Source organism: Stegostoma tigrinum, chromosome 1, assembly GCF_030684315.1.
Source record: "Stegostoma tigrinum isolate sSteTig4 chromosome 1, sSteTig4.hap1, whole genome shotgun sequence".
NCBI lineage: Eukaryota > Metazoa > Chordata > Chondrichthyes > Orectolobiformes > Stegostomatidae > Stegostoma > Stegostoma tigrinum.
Genome location: NC_081354.1, coordinates 71020549 through 71044234, shown reverse-complemented (window position 1 = coordinate 71044234; position 23686 = coordinate 71020549). Strand labels below are relative to the sequence as shown.

The 23686-nt window shown below is 45.0% G+C and overlaps 1 protein-coding gene across 3 annotated transcripts in view; it reads right to left on the bottom strand.

Moving 5' to 3' along the window:
* bmp2k (BMP2 inducible kinase) overlaps positions 1–23686 on the bottom strand; it is a 133684-nt gene that overhangs the window by 20562 nt on the left and 89436 nt on the right. For all 3 annotated transcript variants that reach the window (XM_048562755.2, XM_048562666.2, XM_048562843.2), the window contains 3 exons: positions 6009–6166; positions 5767–5924; positions 1031–1135 (listed from right to left, as the gene is read on the bottom strand). In XM_048562755.2, coding sequence (XP_048418712.1) covers positions 1031–1135; positions 5767–5924; positions 6009–6166 — 421 coding nt within the window. The remainder of the gene's footprint in view (positions 1–1030; positions 1136–5766; positions 5925–6008; positions 6167–23686) is intronic.

Sequence of the window (23686 nt, the reverse complement as noted above, 5' to 3'; positions counted from 1 at the left end):
GGGTAGTGAAAGGTGCAAAAACAACAATGGTTTAGACTGGTAGTTTTGTAGTAATTAAGGTTTCTTTAAAATTGCTCATAGGATGTAGGTGTGCACTTAAGAGGTAAACATATTAATGTAGATCTGGAGTCACATGTAGGCCAGACCAGGTAGAGACAGTAGATTTATTTCTAGAAAGAATATTAGTGGGTGTTTTTGACAATACTTCATGGTTGCCATTGGACTGGCATTTTGAATACCTAAAGGATAAGCTTATAAAAGGTATTCATAGTAGTTAAGGAAAGAGAAAACACAAATTTGGGATTTCACCAAATTAATTTGGAAGAAGAGTGTATGGGAATATACCCAAACTAATAAAAGTCAAATTTAGGACACATAAAACAACCGCTCTTTACATCATCGTAAATGCATGGAGTGGGTTTTCAAATAGTCATGGAGGGGAGAAAGAAAATCTGAATAATGTTATAACTAGATGCTAAAATCCAAGATATTTAGTATACTTCTCGATTCTGGTATCATGGAATTTTACAATACAGGAGGCCATTCGACCCAACATGTCTGCACCAGCTTCTGAAAGAGCTACCCAGCTCATCCCATTCTCCAGTCCTATTTCTGGACCCATCTAAATTCATCACTTGCAAATATATATCCACTTCCCTTTTGAAACCTAACATGCGATCAGCCTCCACCAGTCTCAAGGTAGGGCTTTCCAAATCCTGACAACAATCTCACTCAAAACTTTCTTGCTTACAATTTTGAAGTTATGAGATATTGACTAAATGGCTTTTCTGATCATTAATGATCTTACAACCTTTAACAGTTAACATTCTCTATGCATTTTGTCTCAGACTCTAAAGACATAGTCACATGTGCTCTGACAACATTTCTAAGGAACTTTCTGCTAGCTTTGAAATGCAAATTTAAAAAAGGTACATGTCACAGTTATTCAGGGTAAATTGAATAATCCTTGGATTAGTATCTCATCGTCTCACTTCTCCACATACATCCCTCCCTTACAAAAATCTCTTACCACAGATGAGTAGGGAGGCATTTGCTGCTGTTGATAGCACATTGATTGCATCATTAATTGTTGCTGCTGTAATCGCTGTGCTGACTGCTGCAAAGCCTGCGGATACTGTCAAAGGAATGAAAAATTATATATAGAGCTATAAAAAGAGTCATGATCACTCCTTTTATTCACAACGCAAGTATAACAATATGTTCAAGCTTAAGAAAAAAATTTAAAAATCATGCATTACTGTAAAGTATAACAAGTAGTCAAACTCCAAAACATAATGAAATTCTTGACCATATTTAAATTCACTCGGCCAGCATTTCTCAAGATCTCCTTGCTGAAGTAAAACTTTACAGATGATATTTTTAAGTTGTCTTCCACCAGTAGAGAAGATAAATATGGTCTTAGGATAGCATGCATAATATTATTAAATCTTGACAGCAGTATCAAACCACTCATGCTTGGAGACTTTGAAGAAAGGTAGCAATGTTCTACTTGAAATTTGATATTGGTTATTCATAAACTAGTGGAAGAGAGAATACTCTCCCGTTATCATAACATTAATAGATTTCTCTAAAGGTAAATTTTAAAAGCAAAACCCTGGAAGTATTACAAAGTATACTGAAACTTAAAATCGTGAGGATCATGGATGGGTTAGATAGACAAGGTCTTTTCTGCAGGTTGGGGGAAATCTAAAACTAGATGGCATAGCTGAGGGTGAGAAGGGAAAAATTTAAAATCAACCTAAGCAGCAACTTTTTCACGGAGAGGGTGGTGCTTGTATGGAACAAACTGCCAGAGGAAATGGTGGGAGTAGGTACAATTACAACATTTAAAAAGACATCTGGATTGGTACATGAATAGTAAGGGTTTACAGGAATGTGGGCCAAATGCTGGCAAATGGGGATAAATTAATTTAGGATATCTGGTCAGAGCAGACAAAATGGAACATAGGGTCTAGTTCCATGCTGTACAACACTTCTAAACTGTAATTACTACAGATTCACAGAAATAATTGCAAGATGTATTACAACCCATTAATAAAATAGACATTTGTAGCACAAGTTCCATGCCCTTTCCTGCAGTTTTGTAGGCATCATTCCAGGGACCCAAGATTTAAGTGTTGACTTGGGAGAAATAAAACTTTTGAAGGGATGAGTAAACCATCCAAAAAAAATAAGATTAACATGAATTCTCTCAGCAGCGACTGCTACTTTCATTTAAAAAAATGGCAAAGAGTGACTAAGGCTGGGAACAGAAATTTCAAGAATTTTCTAAATTTGCAAAGGATAGCCAAAAAAGGAATAGGAGGCAATTTATATTCCGCTTGAGAACCCTGCAGCCCAATGGTATCAATGTGGACTTCACAAGCTTCAAAAATCTTCTCTCCCCCCACTGTATCCCAAAACCAGCCCAGCTCATCCCCGCCTCCCTAACCTGTTCTTGTTCTCACCTATTCCATCCTCCCACCTCAAACCGCACCTCCATTTCCTACCTACTAACCTCATCCCGCCCCCTCGATCTGTCCGTCCTCCCCGGACCGACCTATCCCTTCCCTACCTGCCCACCTATAGTCTTCTCTCCACCTATCTTCTCCTCTATCCATCTTCGGTCTGCCTCCCCCTCTCTCCCTATTTATTTCAGAACCCTCTCCCCATCCCCCTCTCTGATGAAGGGTCTAGGCCCAAAACGTCAGCTTTTGTGCTCCTAAGATGCTGCTTGGCCTGCTGTGTTCATCCAGCTTCACACTTTGTTATCCAGGAGGCAGGGTGGCACTGTTAACAAACAATGAAATCGTTAATATTGTCAGGGAGGATCTAAATGTCTGTCTTGGAAGATCAAGATGTCTGTCTGTTTGGAGTTTGCACACATTCTCCCCATGGCTGCATGGGTTTCCTCTGGGTGCTCTTTTTTGACTGTGGGAGGAAACGAGATGTGGAGGTTCGGTGGACTTATCTAACTAAATTTCCTACTGTGTCCAGGGATATGTAAACTAGGTGGATTAGCCATGGGAAATGCAGGGTTTGGGGTGGGGGCTTGGGTGGGCCTTGGATGGGATGCTCTTTGGACGGTTGGCGTGGTCTCGATGGGCCAAAATAGCCTGCTTCCACGCTATAGGGATTCTATAAAAATCTATAAAATAAGGCTGGGTAGTACTAAGAAAAATCAAAGAACAGCAAAAATTGCTAGTAAGTATTTCTGGGCCAAACGCTAGTTGTAATGTACAGCATACGACACATCAGGAAATTAGAAGGCATGCAATAAGGGTAATACAATCAATGGGTCTTCAAATCAAAGGACAACACCTGGAAATTATACGAGGTAGTTTTTTAGAACAATATTTTGAGGGACCAACTAGAGAATGGGCTACTTTAGTTTTAAGAATTATGCAATGAGAAAGGGTTAATTAATCATTTCATTGGAAAAATGTCTTAGTGAATATTGATAGAATTTTATATTAAGTTTAACAATGATGTAGTTCAGTCTGAATATAGCTGTTCAAATTTTCAAGGAAACGATAAAGTAATGAGGTAAGTTGGGTGTGACAGATTGAAAAACTACATGAAAAGGGCATGACAGCAGACAAACAATGGCTGGCATTTAAAGAATCAGCACATAGTTTACTAATGCAAATACCAACACATTAACGTGACACTAAGGCACAAAACCCAACATGAAAATTGATCAAATCATGGCCAATGAGAAAAGTTGAAGGTTTTATTAGATCAAAGGAAGAAGCTAATGACGTTACCGATAAAAGTAACAGGTCTGATGGTTGGGAGCGTTCTAGAATTCAGCAAAGGAGGACCAAGATAGTAAAAAAGGGAAAATAGATTAGAAATGTAAACTTGTGAGAAATAAAAAAGGTATTTACAAAAGAAAAAGATTCGTAAAGACAGATGTGAGTCCATCACAGACACAGAATAGGCGAATTCATTATGCAGAATAAAAACAATGAAGGAATAATAATATTAATAAATTGGCAGAGAAACGAAACCAATACTGTGTCTGTCTTCACTAAAAATACAAAGGCCTTCCCAGAAATACAACAGTACCAAGAGACAATGGACATCATGGAACTAAAAAGAAATTGGTATCAGTAATACTGGAAAAATTAATGCAACTCCACTTGGGCCTGATGATCAGCATCTCAGTGTTGGAAGGAGTGAGTGCATTGCTATCTTGTAAAACTTTATAATTCTGGCATGGTTCTTGCAGATGGGAAAGTAGCAAAATGTAACCCCACTATTCAAAAAAGGAGGAAGAAAATAGGGAACTACAGAACTGAATGCCTAATATCATTCATATGGAAATTGTTAATGACAATTACAAAATAACAGTTGGATTGAGCAGAGTAAATGTGGATTTATGAAATAGAAATAGTGTTTAAATTTAAGGACGTAATGAGCAAAATACATGTGGGAGAAACAGTGGATGTGGTCCCTTTGGATTTTTCAGATGGCTTTTGAAAAGTAAGAGGCTAGTGAACAAAATTGGAGAACATGGGATTGGAGGTACTGTTATGGATTGGGGATTGATTAATAGACAGAAAACAGTAGAAATAAACAAATCATTCACAGGTTCGAACTCATGGCATTCAGGAAGGGTCAGTGTTTGCGCTCCAGCTATTCAAAATGTATTTTCATGATTTGGATGTGGCCAAATTAAATATTTCCAAATTTGCTGATAAGACGACACTGAATCCAACCGGAGTTTTGAGAGTAGGGCCAAGGGAGATTGTAAGGGGATTTTGAAATGTTAAATGAGTGGTCAAGGACATGGCAGATGGCATAGAATATGAAAATAAAATCTACTTTGTTTTCTTTTGCTACCAAAGTGGAGTATTTCTTAAATGGTGAGATATTGGGAAGTGCTGCTTCCCAAAGGGACCTGGGTGCCCTTGTTCAAGAGTGACTGAAAGCTAACATGTAGTGGAAGCAAGCAATTGGGAAGACAACTTGACTTGTGTTGCAAGAGGACTGGTGTACAGAAATAAAATTGTTTTGCTACAATTTTAAATGATTTTGGTGAGACAGCAAGTAGAATATTGCATACAACTGTGGTCTCCATATCCAAGGAAAGATATAATCACCATAGACGTAGTGCAATAAAAGTGCACCACGCTTATTAATGGGATGGCAACATTGCTGTGTCAGGACAGCTGAGGAGACTGGGACCATATTCTTCAGAATTGAGGTGTGTACGTGTACGTGTGCGCGCACGCGTATATGGATTGAGAGTGGTTGAGCAGAGGGAGGAGAGCAGAACGAAACAGGGAAGGGTGGGTGGGGGTCTAGAACCTGGGACACTATCAGGATAAAGAAATTTGCCATTTAATGCTGAGATGATATTTTTTCAGAGGGTGATGAGTCTTGGGAATTCACTACCCAAGAAATTTGTGCTAACTTAGTCATACAGTATGTTCATGATGGAGATTCTGAAGAATTAAGAAATCAAGGAATATCGGGATTGTTCGATGGTGATGAATGGCACAGAAAGTCAGTTGTGATCCAGTTGAATGCTGGACCAGTCTCAAGGGGCTAAATGGCCTACTCATGTTGCTATTTATGTTTCTGCGATTATGTAAATTAGATTTGTTACAGAACCCATGCCCCACAGTTCTGCAGTTTGCCATTCTGATGTGCTGCAGCCTGAAAATTATTTCACTGTGAAAGTGACTAGCATATCATAAGTTAAGATTTTAATAATTTTTTTTAAAAATGATGCAAACAAATGCTTGACACTACTACCTTTTGAGTCTGACTATTAATTATCTGTTGCTGTTGCAACTGTTGGAGTTGATGTTGCTTCAAGTCTCCTTGTTGTATCTGCTGCAGGACCCTATGATGCTGTTGACTGGTCTCCTGAGCCGTATGGAAGAAATGTCCATTCTCAGCTTGTGCAGCAACTATGAGAAATCATACAAATAGTAAGCTAATAAAAAAGTGGTAATTTAAAATTGGGCACATAATTTGAAAGATATGGGTATTACCTTTTCGGCCAAGATTTCCACAGGCACTTGAGATTACAGTTTTCATTGGAGTTACTGTATTCTGGATTGGAAAAACATTTGTATTTACAGCACTATTGGCTTTAGGTCTTCTCCTTGGGGCTATTGATGTCTCCGTTGGGCCTACTGCCTCACTTAGCCTGTATGGAAATTATTTTGGATATAAATACATTGTTAAATCAAAAGTAATTAAATAAACCAAAATACCTACAGAGCAAACATATTTGACTGTAGCACATTGAAAATTAACAAATTCTGAACTGATCAGAATTTATACTGACAACATATTAGAAAAGAACAACTAATTAGAGAAAAATTCTGAGTCCTATTAAGCTGGTGCTGAGTAATATCCCAATTGCTATAATCTCAGTAGAGGTCAGTAACATGTTCTTTTAAAAATCTGAAAATCTAGGTATTTACTATGAATGAAGCCACAAATTTCACAGTTTAAATCAAAATAATTGCTTCCACACAAATAAAAATAATCAAAGCACATGGATAGTCATAATTACTTCCAACCTCAAGATGCTCAGTTACATTAAAAGATATGTAAAGTGCAGTAAGAATACATTCTCGAAACTAAATTTAATTGCTTAACTTTTCTTCTAAACCCATTTCACATACACCAATAAACTCAAGTCAGATACTTATACACAACAGGAAGATTCCACACTTACTGTGTACTAGTTTGATATGTGTACTGGTTGGAGATTTTTTGGTTTCATTTAGTTAGAACACAGAACATGGAACAATACAGCACAGAACAGGCCCTTCTGCCCTCGATGTTGCACCAACCTGTGAACTAATCTAAGCTCCTCCCCCTACACTATCCCATCATCATCCATATGCTTATCCAAGGACTGTTTCAATGCCCCTAATGTGGCTGAGTTAACTACATTGGTAGGCAGGGCATTCCATGCCCTTACCACTCTGAGTAAAGAACCTGCTTCTGACATCTGTCTTAAATCTATCATCCCTCAATTTGTAGCTATGCCCCCTTGTACAAGCCGACGTCAACAACCTTGGAAAAAGACTCTCACTGTCCACCCTATCTAATCCTCTGATCATCTTGTATGTTTCTACTAATTCCCCTCTTAGCCTTCTTCTCTCCCATGAGAACAGACCCAAGTCCCTCAGCCTTTCCTCATAAGACTTTTGCTCCAGACCAGGCAACATCCTGGTAAATCTGCACCTTTTCCAATGCTTTCACATCCTTCCTGTAATGGGGCAACCAGAACTGCACGCAATATTCCAAGTGAGGCCGCACTAGCATTTTGTACAGTTGCAGCATGACATCACGGCTCCAGAACTCAATCCCTCGAACAATAAAACCGAACACACCGTAAGCCTTCTTAACAGCACTATCGTGTGTGGCAACTTTCAGGGATCTATGTACATGGACACCAAGATCCATCTGCACATCCACACTTCCAAGAATCCTTCCACTGACCTGGTATTCTGCCTTCCTATTATTCCTCCCAAACTGAATCACCTCATTTATCCACATTAAACTCCATTTGCCAACTTTCAGCCCAATTCTGCAATTTATCCAAGTCTCCTGCAACCTGCAATATTCTTCCACACTGTCCACCCACTCCACCGACTTTAGTGTCATCTGCAAACTTACTAACCCATCCACTTAAGCCTGCGTCCACACCATTTATAAAAATGACAAACAGCAGTAGTCCCAAAACAGATCCTTGATGCACACCACTAGTGACCGGACTCCAGGCTGAATATTTTCCATCAACCACCACTCGTTGCCTTCTTACAGAAAGCCAGTTTCTAATCCAAACTACTGAATCTCCCTCAAACCCATGCCTCCACATTTTCTCCAACAGCCTACCATGTGGAACCTTATCTAAAGCTTTACTGAAGTCCATGTACACCACGTCAACTGCCCTACCCTCATCCACATGTTTGGTTGCCTTCTCAAAAAACTCAATGAGGTTTGTGAGACACGACCTGCCCTTGACGAATCCATGCTATCTCCAATCAAATTGTTGCTCGCTAGATGATTATAAATCCTATCTCTTATAATCCTTTCCAAAACGTTTCCTACAACAGACGTAAGGCTTATAGGTCTATAATTACCTGGGTCATCCCTACTGCCCTTTTTGAACAAGGACACAACATTTGCAATCCTCCAGTCCTCTGGTACGAAACCTGTAGACAATGACGACTCAACGATCAAGGCCGAAGGCTCCGCCACCTCCTCCTTAGCTTCCCAGAGAATCCTCGAAAAAATCCCATCTGGCCCAGGGAATTTATCTACCTTCACACCTTCTAGAAATGATAACATCTCCTCCTTACTAACTTTAATCCTTTCAATTCTAGTAGCCTGTAACTCGGTCATCTCCTCTGCAATATTCTCCTGTTCCTCAGTGAAAACAGATGAGAAATAATCATTTAGCACCTCTCTGATCTCCACAGGGTCCACACACAACTTCCCACTTCTGTCTTTGACTGGCCCTATTCGTACCCTCGTCATCCTCTTATTCCTCACATACCTATAGAAAGCTTTAGGGTTCTCCTTTATTCTACCTGCTAATGTCTGCTCATGTCCCCTCTCGCTCTTCAAATCCTTCCTAGCTAATCTGTAATTCTCCATCACCTCATCTGAACCATCTTGTCTCATCGTCACATAAGCCTCCCTCTTCCACTTAAGAAGAGATACAATTTCTTTAGTAAACCACGGTTCCTTTACCTTATCGCTTCCTCCCTGCCTGACAGGGACGTACCTATCAAGGACACGCAATATCTGTTCCTTAAATCAGCTCCACATTTCGATTGTCCCCATAGCCTGCATTTTGCTAACCCATTCTATGCCTCCCAAGTCTTGCCTAATCGCATTATAATTGCCCTTCCCCCATCTATAACTCTTGCCCTCTGGTATGTTCCTGTCCCGTTCCATCGCTAAAGTAAACGTAATCGAATTATGGTCACTCTCTCCAAAGTGCTCACCTACCACTAAATCAAACACCTGACCTTGTTCATTACCAAATACCAGATCCAGTGTGGCCTCCCCTCTTGTTGGCCCTTTGACATACTGTGTCAGGAAACCCTCTTGCACACATTGGACAAAAACTGATCCATCTGACGTACTAGAGTTGTAGCAATTCCAGTCAATGTTAGAAAAGTTAAAGTCTCCCATAATGACCACCCTGTTCCTTTCACTCCTGCCCAGAATAGTTTTGCTAATCCTCTCCTCCACATCCCTGAAACTTTGCGGAGGCCTATAAAAAAACTTCCAGTGTTACCACTCCTGTCCTGTTTCTGACTTCGGCCCATACCACCTCAGTAGAAGACTCCTCATCAAAAGTTCTTTCAGCCACCGTTATACTGTCCTTGACTAACAAAACCACCTTTCCTGATCTTAATGAAAGATCTAAACCCTGGAACCTGCAACATCCATTCCTGACCCTGCTCTATCCATATCTCTGAAATGGCCACAACATCGAAGTCCTAGGAAACTATCCATGCTGCAAGCTCACCTACCTAATTCCGGAAACTCCTGGCATTGAAGTAGACACACTTCAATCCAGCTTGCTGTCTGCCAGCACACTCCTGTGACAGTGAGATCCTGTCCATGTCCTCCCTACTCTCATCCTCCTGTGTACTAGAACTACACCTCAGTTTCCCATCCCGCTTCTGAGCTCGTTTAAATCCACCCAAATAGCACTAGCAAATTTCCCACCCAGGATATTAGTGCCCCTCTGGTTCAAGTGGAGACCGTCCTGTTTGTAGAGGTCCCACCTTCACCAGAATGAGCCCCAATTGTCCACGTACCTGAAGCCCTCCCTCCTGCACCATCCCTGCAACCAAGTGTTCAGCTGAAATCTCTCCATGTTCTTTGCCTCACTATCATGTGGCACGGGTAACAAACCAGAGATAACCACTCTGTTTGTTCTAGCTCTCAGTTTCCACCCCAACTCCCTGAAATTCTGCCTGACATCCCTATGCCTCTTTCTACCTGTGTTGTTGGTGCCTATGTGGACCACGACCTGGAGCTGGTCACCCTCTCACTTCAGGTCCCCAAAGTCACGATCCACGACATCACAGACCCTGGCACTGGGAGGCAACACACCAATGGGGAGTCTCTTTCGTTCCCAACAAACCTACCAGTCCCTCTAACTATTGAGTCCCCAATGGCTAACACTCTGTTCCTATCCTCCCTTCCCTTCGGTGCATGCCAGAGACCTGCAACCCAGTGCATGCTCCTGGTAAGTCATCCCCCCACAACAGTATCCAAAACGGTATGCTTGTTTTTCAGGGGATCTTCCACAGGAGATCCCTGCACTGACAGCTTTTTCCCCCTTCTAACAGTTACCCAGCTTTCTTCACGCTTAGGAGTAACTACTTCCCTGTAACTCTTGTCTATCATTGACTCTGCCTCCCGAATGATCCGAAGTTCATCCAGCTCCCGCTCCAGTTCCCTAACATGGTCTTGGAGGAGCAAGAGTTGGGCACACTTCCTGCAGACGTATTTGGATGGGACACTAATGGCATCCCTCACCTCATACATCATGCAGGAGGAACATTCCTCTACCTGCACTGCCATCCCTGCTAGTCCCCTTATCAGAAAGTTTAAAAAAAAAACTTACCTGATTTGTTCATCAAGGCTTTCCCTTCAAATCTCCTCTAACCATCTCTCAACTGTACGCTCCCATTTCAACACAAAAATTACTAATATCGTAAAAACATTCCTAGTTCTAGTATTCTGTAACTCTCGAGTCCTTAAATATGCTCTCCTCAGCTTGGCTATCTCCTGAAGTTCAATTCAGCTTTAGAAGTCATTCAAATAAACAAGAGTTTTGAACTATTTTAGCCAGCATACAATTTTCTAGACTTCAAGAAGTCTCCTTGAAACTGAACCACACTACAATCATCATGTTGGCTCCTTTCTTGGTTTCTACACCATGACCATCATCATGAAACATACACAGATCTAAATAGACACCAGTTCAACAATATTCCTCTCTCCCCTTCTTTGTTCTTCCATTGAACATCCTTGCCGAGCTGGCTTGTTCTCGTTCAGACATTTCATCATCCATGCTAGATGATATCATCAGTGGAGCCTCCAATGAAGCAATGTTATTCTACTCCACTTGGAATTTATACTGCCCATTATGGTGAGTACTGTTGTTATATCCGGTTTTGATCTGTACAGGTTTGTATATGGGGCCCAATTCTATATGTTTATTTAACCACTATGGTTACTTTGTTCCTAGTTATATTAATGGCCTTCATTGTCTGAGTGTACCGATATTAAGGAGAGTTCGTCGTGCCGTTTTGTTGCTATCTGATGTTCACATATTCTGATGGCTAGTTTCCTTCCTGTCTGTCCAATGTAATGTTTGTGGCAGTCGTTGCGTGTTATTTTGTGAACCACATTCGTTCTGCATGTCATCGAATGGAGTCTTTAATCCTTGCAAGTGCTTGTCGTAGAGTGGCTGTGGACTTGTGGGCCACCATGATTCCTCATGGTCTTAGGAGACCAAACACACTTTACCACACTTCCCTACATCAGGAACATAGAGTGTGTTAGGTCTCCTACGACCATTAGGAATCATGGTGTCCCACAAGCCCACAGCACAAAAACGGCACGACAAACTCACTTTAATATCAGTACACTCAGACAATGATGGCCATCAATTTAACAGGAACAAAGTAATCATAGTGGCCCAAGCCAAACATAGACACGCACAGGAATTCCTAGAGGCATGGTTCTCCACCCATACTTCAATCAACAAACATATAGAATTGGATAAAAAAAATCAAAGTTGTTGGAGAAGCTCAGCAGGTCTGGCAGCATCGGTGAGGGGAAAAAAAAAGTTAACATTTCATGTCTGGTGACCCTGCTGAGCTTCTCTAGCAACTTTGTTTTTGTTCCTGATTTACAGCATCTGAAGTTCTTTCGGTTTTTACATAGAATTGGATCCCATATATAAACCCATACGGATTCAAAGCAGAAAGGACAGGACTCATCATAACGGACCGGACAATATAAATTCCAAGCGGAATAGAATAAGGTTGCTTCATCGGATGCTGTACTGGCGATGTCACCTAGCACAGTGATGAAACATCTGAACGAAAACAAGCCAGTTCAACAAGCAAGTCAACGGTCGCATCCACAATCTGAGCTACAGATCTTTACCAAAACTTTAGACGGAACATCCCCTCGTTCACTCATCTATCGGTGCAAACATTCAAGCACTGTGGAACAATTAAGGCAGAAAATATGGCTTGGACACTAAAAGAAAACATGAGCAATGGGAGTCCTTTCTTATCTAGCTAAGCAGACAAATAGGTTCTTGGTTACCACTTGTTCAAAAGGAACCACAATGACAATTCACTGTTCCCTTAGTTCATGTTGAAGTGTCAGCCTCGGCTGTGTGTTCAAACCGCTAATTGGAACTGAATTCTTAGCCTTCTGAGTGAGAGGAGGAAAACAGTAAGAACTGTAACTGCTGTTCCAATGTAACTGCATTAATATACTGCATGCTTGTGAAGCAGAATTTTGTAGGTGAACAAATTTCTTTCTTTGCCATCATACAGGGGTTTCCTCTGGGTGCCCGTTTTCCTCCCACAGTCCAAAGATGTGCAGGCTAGGTTGATTAGCTATGTTAAATTGCCCACAGTGCCCCAGGATGTTTAGGTTAGGTGGGTTAGACAAGGGAAATTTAGGGGTAGGGGAATGGGTCTTCGTGGGATGGTGTGGGCATGTTGAGCTGAATGGCCTGTTTCCACACTGTATGGATTCTATGATTATGTCTTGCATTTCAATGTGCTAGCCTTCGTGCTTTTGGGAAGAAAAGCTATCACTCATATTGATGATGGTCCAAAATCCAACAAAGTTTGTGTGATTTGATATCTTGTGTGATGCCCAGCTTTCAGTTAATGATAATTTGAGAAAGGTTCTTTTCTCAAAAAATTCTTGAGATGTGGGCGCCAATTGCTGGCCAGCATTTATTACCTGTCCGGAGTTGTCCTTGAAAAGGTTGTTGAATTGAGGGCTATATAAATATCAAGTGACGTTAAATGACAGTGGCCAGGTTTTAGAAACCAACATAGAATCAAAATGGAGTTGTAACAATCCAAAAGGCGGACAGGAGGAAGGAATGAAATAATTAAATAATTAAACAGACCATTAAATAATTAAATAAACAAGAATTAATAAATGAAATAACACAAATAAATAAACACAGAAATAAATGGATGAATAAACAAAAAAAAAATCAATCGCCGACTAAGAACTCCACAGGTGTCAGAGGCAGAATATCCCCCATCTGTCCTGTAATTTAAATTATGGCAACTTCCTATTGGATCCAAGTTGTTTTGTTATTCTTTCACATTACATGGTTACCAATGCCAGGACCAGCATTTGTTGCCCAACCCTAATTTTGCTCAATAAGGGGAACCACTGATTTGAACCACCATCATTCATCTGGTGTGATTATACCAACAGCGCTGTTAGGAAGGAAGTTCCAGGATTTTGAGCAAGTGAAGGGCCAGTGGCATGGATGCAAATCAGGATGGTGTGGAACTTTGAGGAGAACTTGCAGGAACATTTGCTGCCTTGTCCTTCTGGACAGTACAGTTCATAAGTTTGGAAGGTGCTATCAAAGGAGTCTTGGTGAATACCATTATACTTGCTTGGACAAGGTACACTGCTACCACTGTTGATAAGCAGTGGAGCAAGCTAATGTTTCAGGTGGGGTGTAAGTCAAGCATTTGCTTTGTCCTGCTTGATGTCAACTTCTTGACTATTCACTCATCCAAACAAGCAGTACTCCAACATAGTCCTAACCTGTGCCTTATACATTGTAGATAACACAGCAAGCCAAGTAGCATTTTAAGAACAGGAATGCTGACATTGCAGGCCTAGACCCAAACTGATGAAGGGTCTACGCCCGAAACGTCAGCTTTCCTGCTCCTACGATGCTGCATGACCTGCTGTGCTCATCCAGCTCTACACCTTGTGATCTTGGATTCTCTAGCATCTACAGTTCCTATTACCTCTTGTACACTGTGGACAGGAGGCAACTTACTGCAGAATCTGGATGCAACTTTGCTCGCTGAGCTGAAAGGTTCGTTTTCAGACGTTTCGTCACCATTCTAGGTAACATCATCCGAATCAACGTGTGTTGTTTTGGAGCCTATCTACCACCCTCTGAGAAAAAGGACAGGAAATGACACCACCAACACAGGAAATGACATCACCAACCCAAGGAACCCTAAACACAAACAGAAAGCGGGACATAATACCAGCGCTTCACCGGAAGCTTATTATTGATGTTACCTAGAATGGTGACGAAATATCTGGGAACAAACCTTCCAGCTCAGTGAACCAGCTTACATCTGGAACAAAATAAAGACCCATTCTTTTGTGGACCGAGAAGAGGAGAGCGCGACTGTGTTGGAGGTGGAAGGAAGACGTCGGGTTGGCTGTGCACCCATGCAACCGGCGGATCTTGATGCTGGTTCCGGGGAGCAGCCAACCTGCAATGATGGCTGCGGCGAGTGCTCGTGCCCGTGCCCTGGGTCAGGGGGTCCGGAACACCATCCGCGTCTCCATGAAGAAGGTGGATGAAGGTGCACCTGTGGACCGCACCTTCTTCGTGAAGAGGGTCCTGCTGGACTGTTGTGAGTTCACTGCGGACATTTACTGCCTGCAGGATTTCCCCGGAGGAGGTTTTTAACGATGTAACCTTCAGGAGTGCCAAGCTTTGCGAGCGCTTCCTGGAGGTTTTCAAGGAGAAAGGAGACAAGGGCCTCCTCTCTGTATTGACCGCTGTCCCGCTGTTTGTGATGCCAGCGCAGAGGAGCCGTATGGTGACTGTACACATGTACAACCCGCATGTGCCAGCAGTTGATGTCCTGACCTTCCTTGGAAGGTACGTGAAGGTGGAAGGGGACCTAACCAACATCATGGACCCCTTCGGGATCTGGACCAGTAAGAGGGAGGTCAAGGTGACGCTGAGGACGAGCGCGGACAGGAACATCGTACACCCACCTTCCAGCTTTGCGATCGGCGGGAGCAAGGGCTACCTGACCTAAGCAGGGCAACCTAAAGTCTGCCATGCCTGTGGTAGGTCAGGTCACGTGGCGGCCGACTGCAAAGCCGCCATCTGCAGGAACTGCAGGGAGGAGGGACACCTTGCAAAGCATTGCCCACAACAAAAAACTGCAACCTTTGCAGGGAAGCAGGCCACCACTATACGGCATGCCCGCGGCAGGGGACCACTTATGCCCAGGTCGCCGGCAGGGGCAATGCGGGGCCAGCCCCTCTGGAGGAGAGGAAGGCACCAGGGCCCTGCAAGGGCCCCCCTAATGTGCAGGAGGGCCAGGTCGTGCAGGAGGGCCCAGCCCTGCAGGATGGACCCGAGGCCGGCAAAGCGCCCCTGGAGGCTCCGCTCCCCCCGGACAACCCAGAGTCGATGGAGGAGGCGACAGGTGACCCGGGGAGTGGACGACGGTCCGGAAAGCGAGGAGGAAGGCGTGCTGGCGGGTCCAGGCACTGCAACCATCAGGCGGGAAGAGACAGCTACAGGCGGGCTATAAGAGCTCCTCTGACGAGGGAGATTCGGAGGAGGCCCGCCCAAAGCAGAAGCTAAAGATCTCAAGGGAGAAGGAAAGCAGCACCACGCTTCCAGGTGACAGGAGGCATCCTGAGGCTCCCTCCGACACCCAGCCACGCGCCGCTGGGGCACTGGAGGGCCCCCTGGAACTTTCAGGTGGGAAGGAGGAAACAGCATGTCCCAGCCTGACCCAGAACCAGACTCTCCTGCCTCCGTACCCCCGATTGGGGGGATGCCACCCGGAAGGCAGCACGGACGGTTTCCTGAGCCCGGAGAGCGTCCAGCAGTTAGCCCGGGCAATGGGCATGAGGGGACAGATGGAGGGGCTGGACCTTGGACTTGGGGAGGGTACTGCGGTCACTGCCCACAATGGGGGTACGAGTTGCGAGCATTCATGTGCGCAGCGTCAAGTCGACCGCAAGATGTGTGTCCACGTTGGCCTACCTGACCACCGTCAAGGTGGACCTCCTGTTTCTGCAGGAGTGCGGGATACCGCACCTCAGCAGGTACAGGAAATGGTCCGGCGCCTGGACCTGTGGGCCTTCGATCTGGTCGGGGGTTAACGACTGTCGCTCCTTGGGCCTGGCTATTCTGCTGTGGGGGCGCAACATCACCATCTCTCAAGTTCAGGAGGTGGTGGTGGGGGTCGCCTCCAAGTGGCTAATGTCACCTACAGGAACGCTCCCCTGAGGGTGATAAACATGTACGCCTCAGTGGTACGGAGTGAGCGGTTGGCCGTCCTGCAGCGGCTTCCACCCCTGCTGGCTACGTCCAGGCCGGTCACCCTAGGCGGAGACTTCAACTGCATCATCGATGCAGATGGAAGATCCGGCGTGGGGTCAGCGGGTGGCGGGAGTCAACTGGACGTCACGTCCAGATTCCTGATGGGCACGGTGCAGGACACCAAGCTGCTCGACGTCTTCAGCACCCCTGCAGACGGAGCGCAGCGGAGATAGACCCGTCTGGCTGCGACCAGGTGTATCTGCTCAAGGTTAGACTTCCTGTTTGTGTCATGGGCGTTCTCGGTCAGGTCCATCGGCGTCGAGCCGGTGTTCTTCTGTGACCACTGCCTCCTGCTGGCTGACTGTCACTTACAGGAGGACCAGCAGGCCGGCATGGGGACGTGGAAGCTCAACACGACTCTGTTGACCCCAGAGAACGTCGAGGAGCTAAAGAGGGAGTACGCCGGTTGGAGAACCATGAAACCCCTCTTTGAGTCTCCGGGCGACTGGTGGGAGACGGTGAAGGAGAACATCAAGAGGTTCTTTGTCCTCAAGGGTGTTCGGAAGGCGGGAGAGAGGTGGGGAAAGCTGTTGCGACTCCAGAAAAGGGTGCAGAACCTGCTCCTTCTGCAGTTGATGGGGCTCGATGTCACGGAGGACCTCCACGAGCGGAGGGGCCAGCAAGCCTCGCTCTTCGCTGCGGACGCCTCCAGGATAATCGTCCGGTCCAGGGTCCACTCCGTGGAGCAGGACGAGACGTGCTGGTGTTTCTTCTTTCAGAAGGTGCACAAAGAGAGCTCTGTGCTTAGCCGGCTGAAGGAGGGCGACGGCTCGGTGACGTCATCTCGGCCCGACATTTTGAGGATCAGCAGATCCTTCTCTGCCAGACTGTACGACGTGAAGCCCATGGACAGCACGGCCTCCGTGTCGTTCCTGTCGTCTATCACACAGAGGTCTTAGCCGACGGCACGAGGGAGCGGCTGGGCCAGCCGATATCCCTGGACGAGCTGACCAGAGCCCTCAAGTCCTTGCAGAGGAATAAGACTCTCGGTAGCAACGGCTTACCGGTCGAGCTGTATTCCGCTCTGTGGGACCTGGTCGGCCAGGACCTGCTGGAGGTGTACGATGGTGCGCTTCGGGCAGGGGAAATGTGCAAGTCCATGAGGAAGGGCATTATCACCCTCGTTTACAAGAAGCGGGAGAGGGAAGAAATTAAGAATTGGCATCCCATTTCACTATTGAACGTGGATTACAAAATCCTGGCCAAGGTCATAGCCAACCGGGTCAGGTCTGTCCTGGAGTCGGTGATTCACCCTGACCAAACCTGTGCTGTGCCGGGCAGGAAGATCGCTGAGAGCCTCGCGCTCATCAGGGATACGATTGCCTACGTGCAGGACAGACGGGTGAACACCTGCCTCGTCAGCCTGGACCAGGAGAAGGCCTTCGACAGGGTCTCTCATGCTTACATGAGGGGCGTCCTCTCTAAATTGGGGTTCGGGGAGGGCATCCGCAATTGGATCCGGCTGCTCTACACCAACATCGTTAGCGCAGTCTCAATCAACAGGTGGGAATCGGACAGTTTTCCCCTCAGATCTGGAGTCAGGCAGGGCTGCCCACTCTCTCCTGCCTTGTTCGTGTGCTGTATGGAGCCCTTCGCCACATCCATCAGGAAGGACGTGAGCCTGAAGGGCGTGACTATCCCAGGCAGCGGAGGACTTCAGTTTGAGACCTCCCTGTACATGGACGATGTCGCCGTCTTCTGCACCAATCGTCGGTCAGTGAGTAGGCTGTTGGACATCTGCGGCCAGTTTGAACTGGCCTCTGGTGCCAAAGTCAATAGGGGTAAGAGCGAGGCCACGTTCTTCGGGAACTGGGACGACCGCTCCTTCATCCCCTTCACCGTCAGGACAGACTACCTGAAGGTGCCTGGTGTTTGGTTGGTGGAGCTGGGGCGTGCACTAACACTTGGGAGGAGCGTATCACCAAACTGAAGCAGAAGCTGGGCAGGTAGACGCTCCGGTCCCTCTCCATCGCGGGTATGAACCTGGTTGTCAGGTGCGAGGGGCTTTCGGTACTGTCGTGTGTGGCTCAGGCCTGTCCTATTCCCTGGACCTGCGTCGCTGCAGTCACCCGGGCCATCTTCTACTTCATTTGAGGGTCGAGGATGGACCGGGTCCGCAGGGACACCATGTACAAAGACCTGGAAAATGGGGGAAAGGGCGTACCGAATTCCTCCTCGCCCCGATGGCTACGTTTGTGTGTGGCTGCATCAAGCTGTGCGTAGATCCTCAGTACGCAAACACCAAGTGTCACTACTTACTGAGGTTCTACCTGTCCCTGGTGTTGCGAAGGATGGGCCTGGCCTCGTGGCCACGCAACGCTCCGAGTAGTTGGACCGTCCCGTACCACCTGTCCTTCATGGAGAAATTTTTGAAGGGAAACACCTTTAACCACAAGGCCGTCAGGCAGTGGTCAGCACCTAGTATCCTCGAGACCCTTCCGGAAAAGGAGAGGGTGGATCCCGTTGTGTGGTTCCCCACGCAGACTGCCAAAGTCATTTGGCAGAATGCCTCATTGCCAGAACTTTCAAACAAGCACAAGGACATTGTTTGGCTGACAGTGAGAGGGGTTCTGCCAGAGAGATCCTTTACGCATGCCTGGAATCTCTGCGCCACCGCACGCTGCCCTTGAGGCGGCTGCAGCGGGGACGGGACTGTCGATCACCTCCTTCTGGAGTGTGCCTGTGCACAGGAGGTCTGGTGGGGGATGCAGTGGTATTTGTCGAGGTTTGTCCCGAGCAGCTCCGTGACACAGGACTCCGTGCTCTACGGGGTGTTTCCCGGGACGCACGCCGAGACCAACATCAACTGCGCCTGGAGGACCATCAATGCGGTGAAAGACGCTCTTTGGTCTGCCCGCAACTTGCTGGTCTGCCAGCTGGAAGAAGTGACCCCGACCGAGTGTTGCAGACTGGCGCACTCCAAGGTCCAGGACTACGTGCTGAGGGACTTGCTAAAGCTTGGAGCAGCCGCCACCAAGGCACGGTGGGGAAAGACCACCGTATGAAACCTCTCGTCCAGAATAGAAAAAAGGGCCCTATCTGGTAACTGGGCCCAGCTGGTGCCTTCCCCAACTGGTCAGGGGGCCAACGGGGACTGTGCTGGGAGACGACTGCCGGGGTATTTTCTTTGCTTTTTTTTTCATTCTTTATTTTGTTTTTGCCTTTAGTTGCTGTACGTACCCCCTGGGTAACCCAGAGCGGCTTGCATGACTAGGTAGGTGTATAAATGTTTTTTTTGTACATTCTATGAATAAAGTATATTTTTTCAAATAAAAAAAGTGACGAAACGTCTGAAAACAAACCTTCCAGCTCAGTGAGCAAACTTACATCCAGAACCTCAACCCGAGCTACAAATCTTCTCAAAACTCGCTAACTGCAGAATTTCAAGCCACTATGCAGTTCAGCTTTTGTCAGTGGTCACCCAAGGATGTTGAAGGAGTATTCCAAAACAATAATATACCATGTCTAGTGAGGTTAATATGGCACTATTATGGAATGAATGTTACTTGCCATTGATCAGCCCAAGCCCAAATGCCTACTTCTTGCTGAACTTGGACAAAGACTGCTTCAATATCTGAGTTCTCATGAATGGTATTAAACACTGTACAATAATGAATTAACATCCTCCCTTCTGACCTTTCGTTAGAGGGAAGATCACCAACAGGGCAGCTGAAGATAGTTGTGCTTTATTCAGCAACCTGAAGAACTTTTGCAGCAATATACTGGGGCTGAAATGGCTGACCTTCAACAGTCACAGCAATCTTACTTTGAGCCAGGTATGAGACTAACATTTCTAACATAAATGGTAGGGAAGCATTTGGCAAAAAATGCTGAGACAAAATTAAACTCTATTTCGACAGGCAGGAATTAATCGAGGGTGGTCAGCATGCCTTTGTCGGGGGAAGACCATGACTGACAAATTTGATTCATTTTTGAGTAGGTGGCCAAGACGATGGTAGTGCAATGGATATAGTCTACATGGGATTACGGTGAGGCTTTCGACAATCTGTCATGAGAGAGACTGGTCAACAAATGAATGTAGAATGTTTGATCAGGTAAGTTTGCAGGAGATAAAATATGGCAGTGCAGTAAATAACAAGGAGGAAACAGAAGTGTATACGGGCTGATCAGAGGAGCAGAGAGCAATGGGAAGTTAAATTTAATCTTGCAAAGTACAAGATGAAGCACTTTGGAGGAATAACAAGACAAGGGAGTATATGTGATGAATTGATCTACACATTCATTGATCCTTAAAGGCAACAGAACAAGTGGATAAGGTGGTAAAGATGGGATAGATGGCTTTATTAGTCAAGGCACTGAATATTTGAGAAAGGATGTTATGATGGCACTAGGCCATACATAGAGGACAATATGCAATTCTGGTTACAACAGGCCAGGAAGTATGTGACTGTAGCCTCTCTGGTACAAAACAGATTCACCGGTATGTTGAGGGGGCTGGAGAGTTTCAGCTGTGAAGAGACACAAGATAGGCTATGGTAGTTTTCCATAGAGCATGGAAGGCTGAGAAGTAGCCAGATGGAGGTATATAAAATGATGAGGGGTACAAATAGGTTTCTTCCTACTCACCTTTCTCTTTGGAGAAAGGCAATGGGCAGAAGGTTTTGGGGGGATTTAAGAAGAATTCTTCTGATCAGGGCTGATTTGTTTCTCAACACCATTCTTCTGCCTTCTTCCTATCACCCTTGATCCCCTTACTAATCAAGGGTCTATCCATCTTGGTTGTAAATACACTCAGTGACTTGGTCTCCACAGTATTTCATTGTAATAACTTACACAGGTTCACTACCCTCTGGCTGAAGAAAATCCCCCTCATCTCACTTCTAAAGTTCCTTCATTCTGAGGCTTAGTACATCCACTTACTCCAGGCCTTTCGGTATTTTGCAGGTTTCAAGGAGATTTGCTCCCTTCCAATCCTGCCGAACTTCATTGAGCGTGGACCCAGAATCCCAAATTGCTACTCATATGACAAACTCTTCATCCTCGTAACTCTCTAGACCCACCTGAATACTAGCATGTCCTTGCTTAGATACAGGGTTGAAAACTATTCACAACTTTCCAAATACATCTCTACTCTTGTATTTTAGCCGTCTTGAGATGAATGCTAACATTGCATTTGCCTCACCAACTACCATTTGAACCTGCATGTTAACCTTAGAATCCTGAACTAGAACACACAAGTCGCTTTGTGTTTCAGAATTCTGAAGCCTTTCCCCATTTAGAAAATTGTCCATGCGTCCATTTTTCCTACCAAAGTGCATAACTTCATACTGTTCCCATATTGCATTCCATCTATAACTTCTGTGCCCACTCTCCTAGCCTGTCCAAGATAAACTGCAGTTTCCCGCTTCCTGAAAACTACTTGTCCAACCACCTAGCTTTGCATCATCTGCAAACTTAGCACCAATGTTCTGTTCCTTTGACCAGATTGTTTATATAACATGAATAAAAAAGTGTGGAGCTAGATGAATTCAGCTGGCCAAGCAGCATCTTGGGAGCACAAAAGCTGACATTTCAGGCCTAGACGCTTCATCAGAAGTGTCTAGGCCTGAAACGTCAGCTTTTGTGCTCTTAAGATGCTGCTTAGCCTGCTGTATTCATCCAGTTCCACACTTTGTTATCTCAGATTCTCCAGCATCTGCATTTGCCCATTACTTCTGACATAACATGAACAGTTGTGGTTTCAACACTGACTCCATTAGTCATGACTGCCATCCTGCTCTCTCTGCGTTCTGCCAATCAGCCAATCCCCTCTCCATGCCAGTGCGTGGCCATTAACACAATGGGCTCTTACCTTATTTAGCAGCCTCTGGAGTGGCACCTTGTGTCAGGCTTGATAGAAGTCAAAATCAATCATGTCCACTGGCTGTAGTCTGAATAGTGCCTTGTATAATTTTAGCAAAACCTCACTACTTCTATGCTCCATTTCCTTTGAAATAAAGGCCAACATTCCATTTGCCTTTTCTGTTACCCCCAAACTCACATGCTACCTTTGTGGGATAGACAGACAAGGTCTCCAAAATTCTCATTGTTCCAAAGCTTTCTGCAAATTTTCTCCACTTAAAACATACTCAGCTTCTCGATTATTCCTGTTAAAGTGCATAACCTCACATTTTGTCACACAACATTCCATCTGTAAAGTTTTTGCCTACTTATTTAACTTATGTACATCCCTCTCCATTCTGTGTGTTATCCTCACCACTTGCCTTCCCACCTACTTTTATGTCATCTGCTAACTTTCCTACAGTATTCTCCTCAACCAAGTCTTAGTAGACATGGTAATTAATTGTGGCCCTAGCACTGATCCCTGTGGCACTCCACTGGTAACAGGTTGTAGCAAGTCAAGGGCTGCCTCTGATTCCAGTCCAGTGGATTGGCCACTATTAGAATCTGTTTGGGGTAACATCATTTACAAGTCCATATCTCTGCATTCCAGGAGATGAGTCACAGACAGTCTTGTGGATCCATAGCAGCCAATCCAGTCAGAGATACCTACAGCATCAATCTGTGATCTGGGCCTTAATTTCTCCACTCTAATCACAACAAGTGTGACAGCACAGACCAGATGCAATGTCTCTATTGTGGTACAGCAGCCCAACATGTATCACATGAGAGTTATGAAACAAAATTTGACAGTGATATGAGCTAAATGACTGATCAAAGCAATAGGTTTCAAAGAGCACTTTACAGGGATTTTTAAAAAGTTAGGAGGTCAGAGTAGGGAATGACTACTAGAACTGGTTTTAACATATTAAGGCACTACCAGCACTGTTGAAACAATAAACAAAAACTTAGAGTTCTGTATGGCAAGTGGTAATTAGAGATGGGAGGGCCAAGGCTATGAGGCTGGGATTTAGGATTTGCTTAACAAGGCAACAGTATGGGTTCATAAGCACAGGATGAGAAGTGGACAGGGCTTGGTAGAAATTAAGGCACAGGGAGCAAAGTTTCGGATGACCTCAAGTGTACAGGCAGACAAAAACCAGTCATGAGTCTATCAGAATTATAAAGTCTGAGGCAACAAGGAAATTGATGATGGTTGCAGAGGATAAATTGAGGCAGCGGAGCAGTCAGTTCATGTTATGGAGGTGAAGATCATGTCATCATGAAGACATGAATATATGTTTTGAAATTCATCCTCGGGATATAGTACAAAAATTATGAAGAGGTTTACCATCTTAGATAATTGCCAGCAAGAAGGATGAAGTCAGTAACTAAGGAATGAATTTTGTGGTAAGGATTAAAGATAACTATGTTGCACATTCTTGGAAAAACTCC